This window comes from Glycine max, chromosome 8 (assembly GCF_000004515.6).
Source record: "Glycine max cultivar Williams 82 chromosome 8, Glycine_max_v4.0, whole genome shotgun sequence".
Lineage (NCBI taxonomy): Eukaryota > Viridiplantae > Streptophyta > Magnoliopsida > Fabales > Fabaceae > Glycine > Glycine max.
The window spans coordinates 4,336,897-4,344,142 of NC_038244.2; the positions used below are offsets into that span (position 1 = coordinate 4,336,897).

Below are 7,246 nucleotides of genomic sequence, written 5' to 3' on the forward strand. Positions count from 1 at the left end.
CATGTTATTTCTTATGAGACTTTTTTTATTATGTCCTTTTTGGTCTCTTTTGGAAAGACTGAAAATTATACAATTTATTTCGTGGCTCCCCTCCACCTTCTCCAATACCCAACCGGCCAACCCTTACATCAGAATAAAACGTCTACACGAGAACAGCACCTCTGCTGAATCAAAGAGACACCTAACAATGGAGAAATGACTACCTCCCCAAATAAAATTGTAAAATAACACCCATTAAGGAAAATAAGATACACTAATCTCATAGTTATGGAAAAAATTGTCCTCTGCGGTCTATTATACAATAGATTTTCAAATAGCGCATGAACCAAAGCCTCACCCACACTCCTATCAGATGTTCGATCAATTGCCACACTCACCAATAAGATCTCAATACTGACCCAGGGATGAAATTAGCATCCCTAGTCCCACATGATACTCTACCATCTGCCCAACATATCACACTTCCGAAGCAACCAGACCCAGGCCGCATGCCCCTATCAACAGGCAGCACTCCTAACTTTGTTCTCTAAGCTAATTTCAGATTAATTTGATAATATATATAAGATAATTATTTGATAATGGACAAAACTTGATACTAGTAGTTAATTTGATTAAAGGTTTGCAAGGTTTTACACAACATTCTCTTTCACATCATCGGCTAGAAAGAGGCGCCAATGACCTTATGTATCATCGAGGAGAGATTCTGTGTCAATGGGTTGATGATTTCAGGAACCTTGAACTCAGATTTCACTCTTTTTCCATATGAGACATTTGTTTGTGTGTTTGACGTTGGAGGAGAAAAAAAGAGAGTGGTTGGTTTGGGGTTGGAGATGGTGGAGGAAATAGAGGAGGAGGAGGAGAAGAGTAGCAGACAGAATTGGGATGTGGCATTGACAAAGAGAAAGTCACGTGTAGTTTTTACTTGACGTCACAAATTTTAATTGGTAGAACACAAGTGGGAGAGAAGTAGGATTGGTAATTTCCTTCCATTATGGAAGTCGTTGAGTGCCTTAGGCTAAGTTTTAATTGGTAGTAAATGATGAAACAAAATGAATTAGAATACAATAGAGCATAATATATAGGAATGAAATGAAATAAAAATGTGACTCTATTGTTTGGATATTTCATAATTGAACGGAAAAAAAATCATCTAATTTCATTGTTTGGGAAAATAATGGAACCGAAAGAGCTATATTGTGTTTAATTTCTATATTATTTTTATTTAAAAGAATATTTTATTGTATTCATTTTATATTTTCTTAAGAAATAAATTTTTAATAAAATAACATTTTGTAATGCTAGATTGGAAAAAATAGGGGAGAGAAGAAGTGAAATTTAGCAGTCGGAATCTAATTACCTCCTCTAATATCTGGAGGTTTCTATCATTTTTTTTTTTACTTTCATTAAAATTTCTCTTTGGTTTTAGACTAGGATTTTGATTAAATTTGGACGTGCCACTGCTCTATGTGTTGTTTCTATTTTTACTGTTTCTCAAAATAATTTCCAGTTTCCACCTTTCTTTCCCAACTGTCAGCGGGTCGTGTTTCTAAATCATGAAGCTAGGACGTGTAATGAGCCTGCATAATAATTCAAGAAGTGGATATGGATGAGTACGCCGGAGTGAGATGCAAAATATTGCTCTTCTTCCAGATAACAAATAATTGAATCATAAACACTAAAAATAGATTGAATTGCCAATTTGTCACATAGATTCTAGCTACATATATTGCCTTGGGTTGATATAAAAATTAATATTAATAATCGATGGCCTTGTGTAAAATAAAAAAAATTACAAAAATGATCCAAGAATTGTAGCCTCACACTTATTATACGATTGATTCACGGAATTCGCAATGCAATGAAGTTGTTGTTTCCAAGTTTGAGCTAGCAAAAGTAATCAGCTTGATAGATCCGTCCTTTTCATGTTAAAGGGTTGTGATCGATCGAATGAATTCGTGCATGTATATTACTATATTTAGCTATACCCTTCCCTCTATTTCATCCCCCAGCTGAATAAAACATGCCCTGCAAAGAATCTATTGGGTTATCATAGTGTTGTCTCTTTAAGCATGTGCGCCCATCAATCTTCTCTGGTTTTCATTCATTAGATAGATATAGCTCGGGACCATATCCTCAATCTATCACTTCACCTAAAAATAAATACATAAAAACAGAATATATGTTGATTGGATTTTCAATTTCTCCTCAAATTAAGAAGGAACAATTTTCAATAATGATCAGAAGAGTTTAATTTTAACAATTTAACCATTTGTTAGTTATACATTGAGTCTACCCTCTTAATTTCCATAGACGCCATTTATATTTAGATAGGGTTCAAGGTGTTATATGTTAAAAGTACTAATAAAAATTAACAAATTAATTAATAACTAATAGATAAAATAAATGTGCGATAAGTTAGATAACAATTACTTAGGAGCACATGTGATGTGTTTTCTTGTGTCCCTAATTGGAATGGCAGCACCTGAATATTGGCAAGTCATGGTCTTGTCTCGGGGTTTCTAGTTAGGTGCTTAAATTTCATTGCCTCTTTGTACAGACAAGATCATCTCATGTTCCACATGGTGTGACCGCATAAGTTACAAGAGTAGGAGCCATAAATAAGCCATTCCTTCCTTTTCGTGTGGAGTAAAGGGACATGAATAACTACTTCAATTCTTTCTGGATTTGCGTACAAATTAAACCAAGGTATACAAATTGCGTTCATAAACCTGCAACAGATTCATCTGACAATAATATTTAATATAGAGTTAGTATTGATTCCAAATAAAAATGGATTAAACAATCGCATATTTAATAATAAATAGAATTTACACAATTATTTTATTTTGAATTTAACCATTAATTATCACGTTTAATGTTTCAACTTTAATATTTCTCTTATATCATTTATGTGTAAAATTAAACTTTATAATTTTTAATAAAATTATAAAGTATTAAAATCTTAATAATTATTTTTTAAAATCATTATATTCTTTATTCACGTTAGAAAAAGTATATATGGCTGTAATTTTATCTTTTATAATTTTTATCTATAAATTTTAATTAAAAGAGTCATACTATTTATCTATAGTTTTTAATTAAAATATAATGAAAATGCTGGAAAATGTTTAAGGTATTATACTTGAAGCTTTAAAATAAATGAAAATTATTTTCCTAAGGTTTTTCTATAATAACTATTTACCTAAAGTGAATTAAAAAATGATTATCAAGATTTTAATATTTTATAATTTTATTAAAATTTTAATTAAAAAATATAAAAATTAATTTTACACATAGATAATATAAAAAAAATAAAAATGATATATTAAATGTGATAGTCATAACATTAGTGATAAAATTTTAAAATAAGATAATTGTGTAAATTTTATTGGCTATTTAAGATGAAATTGTTTAACCTCGTCTTTATTTGGAATCAATTAGACAAACTCTTTAAAATAAGGAGAGTAGGAGAGGATCAGAGATCTATATATTAATGATTAATTGGGATGCCATCAAATTAAGTCATCTGGTTTCACAAGGGGCAAATGCTGAAATAGGAACATGGCTAATAATTAACAATCTTTTCAAAAATTAATTGTAATATGTTGAAGAAAAATGTTTTAACGCATAACCAAATTAAATTAAGCTTCAACCCAGATTTTATTTTATTTTACAAAGATCATCTTCAATATGTTGATATAATATCAACCTAATTTATGACACTTTCAATCTTAAGTAACTTAATTAATTTTTTCTCTAATTCCTTTCAAAAGAAGTTAGTCTCTAAATAAAATAGGACAGGAAAAGTTTTTCTTTTATTTTAATCACATAAAAAATTAAATTCTGAATCACTAGATTAAGGGATATGCAATCACTTAATTTTATCAACTATTGTGGTTAGTTGTATAGACTAATACATTACTTACATGTAAATACCATAATATTACATACGTGTAAAGATGTACAACTAAGATGGCAAAAAAAATGAAAATATTTATCACATGACATAAATCACCTCATCTTAGTTAATAAATAGTTTTTGAAATATATTTGTGGTAATTATTTGCAATATTTTTATCTAGTCAAAGAGTCGATTTTAATTTTCAGCAAGTAAAATCCCTTGACCTCTATTTACCTAGATTGGTACAACAACCTTAAATGTTTGGTCACCTTTTTGTATTAAATATATTTAATTTGAGGAAAGAAATGGTACTCTTCCCAATTCAAAGAATGCTAACTTATAGGACTCTTTAGGTTGTGTTTCTTGTCCTTACTATCCATAATCACAATTAAATATGAACTATGACCTATCTTGAATTGATCAATCATGAACTATGATTCATATCCAATTTAAGAAATTATTTGATTACAAACAAAATTAACATGAGATGTGACATTGTTACTAGACAAAAGGCAAAGAGAAAAGATGTGGGAGAGAGTTCTCAAAAACCATTTTAAGCATAGATATTTTTACTGAAAAAATAGAGTTTCTAAAACTATATATTAGACTAGGTCAAAATAGACTGAGTTAAATAAAGTATCTAGTATTTTTTTTATGATAAACACTAAATTAATTTAAAAGGATTTTTTATATTTAATAAATAGAAAAGTTAACCCTTTGAAATATCAAACAAAATATAGAACAATGTTTGGTTGGCTGTTTTTGGAAAGAACAGTGGAGACAAAAATATTGATTGAGCTAAACACAAAAACTCTTTTTCGGTTTGAGTTTAGTTTCTATCTAAAAAATGTTGTTACATTGTAAACTAATAAAAAAATCATACTAGATATAACATTTAATGTATAAAAAAGGTTATCTGTTATTAATTGCTTTTCGTCAAAACCTATATATCTTGGTTAATTTTGGTGGATTTTTATCCATTATATTGTCGGTTCATTCAAGTAGATGATTATGCATGTGTGCATTCTCACTTATCATTGATGACACCTTGTTTAGGATCATATTGCTGAAGCATATTATGACTATTCTTCAAGACTTAGTTAAGTCTATTTGAATATCATTTGCTTCTATCTTCAGTAGTTAAACATTAATGACGTGAGCTTCTAATTTGGATGCTTAACCATTGATATTGATTTTAACTTTTTTTAGTGGGGGTTAATAAGCTTCTTTTTTGTTTGTGATGTTTTTCATAATTTCCGTCAAATAGTTAAGCCTATGTGATATATTAGCTTCTAATATATTAGCTTCTAATTGATGTTGATTACTTCAACAAGTAATTAAGCATGAATTTAGTTTCATTTTGATGGTTACAATTTATACATTACACTTGCATTGCTTTTTTGGAGGACTAAGTTTCCTGATTTTTAAAATTAAGGATTAAATATTTTTATTTTTTTAATAGTAGGTAAAAAAATTATGGATTGAAAAAAAGTATAGGGAGATCAAAGTTGTATTTTAGCATTAAAAAGGTGTTATATTTAGGATTATTAAAAGAAAAATTAATAATTTAATAAATATTTAAAAATGTGTAAAAAATTTGTGATTAAGAACAAAATTGTTGTCAATATTATTAAAAAAAATAAACTAATTAATTAGTATTTGTAAAAATATTTATTAATGAAATAAGATTTGTTGGTAGTTAAGAATTGAAGGAAGTAGGAGAAATCAAGGGTTTAAATCCCTCTTTCTAACAAAAGTAACAAGTGTTTTTTTATTTATTTATAAGAGAAATAAAAAAAAAATAGAAATCGATGTGAGTGTGAAGTGGTTTAGAGGAAATTAAGAATTGAAATATTGAACCCGAATCAGATTAAATTATAAATGAGTACAAGTGATTTCATTCTCTTCTTACAATATTCAATTTTATAATTTGTGCATACATGCATAATCCTCAGAAGTGATTTCATTCTGTTCTTAGAAAATTCAATTAAATTAGTAGAGTAGTTTTTATTATCAAGAATTTGGAGGTAGTTAGCGTGAAAAGATGATGAAAGGAAATGGCTGATGATAATTAATAAGAAATAAAGAAGTAGTACAATGCAAGAGAGTGAAAAATGAATTACTGGGTGAGGGAGGAGACATTGGCGGGGGTAGAGGAGGAGGAGGAGGAAGAGTTCTTATGGTTATGCATCCAAACTTTGAAGACTTGCCTACTAACCCCAACGCTCCGGCAAAACCTCTCTATCTCATCATTCAGATCCTTCCTCTGAAGCTTCCAACCAAGCTTCTCCGCAAACCCCAGCATCTTCTCCTTCTGATCTGCCGTGAACTTGGACCTGAACCGCTTCTTGCCTCCATACTCCTCATGCTCCGCCACCGGGTACTTCACTTTCCGGTGGAAGTTGCGGTGGCAGCCGCACGCCGCGCATTGTAGTCCCCCCGCGCCGTCCACCGTGAACTCGCCGCACCCGTCCGTGGCGTAGCTTCCGAGGCTGGCTGCATGGTTTCTCAAGCACTCTCTGTATACACTTACACTGTTCCACTTCTCTCTCTCGCCACCACCCGATCCTCCTTCCATTCTTTCTCTTTCCAAATAACCAAGCTACATATATACATATATATAACCAAACCCTTTAATTTGCATTTTGCAATGACTACTTTAGTCATACTTGGATACCATATTTACAATCATATTTACGCATTTCTATCTTATCTCAACATCTACCTACCTACTATTTCTAAGTAAACGGACACATCTAAAATATATATCCCATATATAGATAATGTTTTCTAGACCAACTTAACACTTTCAAAATCACCCAGACTCATACATTGAATTTTATAAATTATATGATGGTCACAATTACATGAAGATGTAATTTTTCGCAATATGAAGGATATATATGATGGTTAGGAATTTTAAACTGTGACTGAAACCCTAATTAAATTAAAGCTAACACACATGCATATATATATATATTAATCTACATTTCAACTGGCTGGGAAAATGACCAGTAATTTAGAGCCCCTGCAAGGGACATGCGCGTCTATCCAACGAAATGAGGCAGGGCCAGGGGGACCCTCAACACAACAGTATGGGCTTTGTCCAATAATTCATTTTGGAATGCAGAAAACAGATCCTTCGGGAATTTCATAATTTATTTTGCATACAGACCACATCCCTCTTTTTGTACTTTTGTACTCTTACAAAACCTACTGTACTGTATCTCGCTTCTCTTCTACTAAAATACTATTAAATAACTCCTCAGTTGATTATCAAATCTTATAATCATCATATTAAAGTAATTTTGATTATTTTCAATTTATTTTTTGATATGTAATATT

The 7,246-nt window shown here is 30.3% G+C and overlaps 1 protein-coding gene across 2 annotated transcripts; it reads right to left on the reverse strand.

Moving 5' to 3' along the window:
• Positions 1–2,364: 2,364 nt before the first annotated feature.
• Positions 2,365–6,623, reverse strand: LOC100801620 (zinc-finger homeodomain protein 5). Of its 2 annotated transcripts, XM_003532500.5 has the most exons (2): positions 6,025–6,509; positions 2,365–2,744 (listed from the first exon to the last, which is right to left on the reverse strand). In XM_003532500.5, the coding sequence occupies exons 1-2, from the start codon at positions 6,477–6,479 to the stop codon at positions 2,741–2,743; spliced, it is 459 nt and encodes a 152-aa protein (XP_003532548.1). In that variant the 5' UTR covers positions 6,480–6,509; the 3' UTR covers positions 2,365–2,740. The 2 variants fall into 2 exon arrangements, with proteins under 2 accessions (XP_003532548.1, XP_040873900.1); XM_041017966.1 differs by lacking the exon at positions 2,365–2,744 and having other exon boundaries at positions 5,950–6,623.
• Between the last annotated feature and the right edge of the window lie 623 nt (positions 6,624–7,246).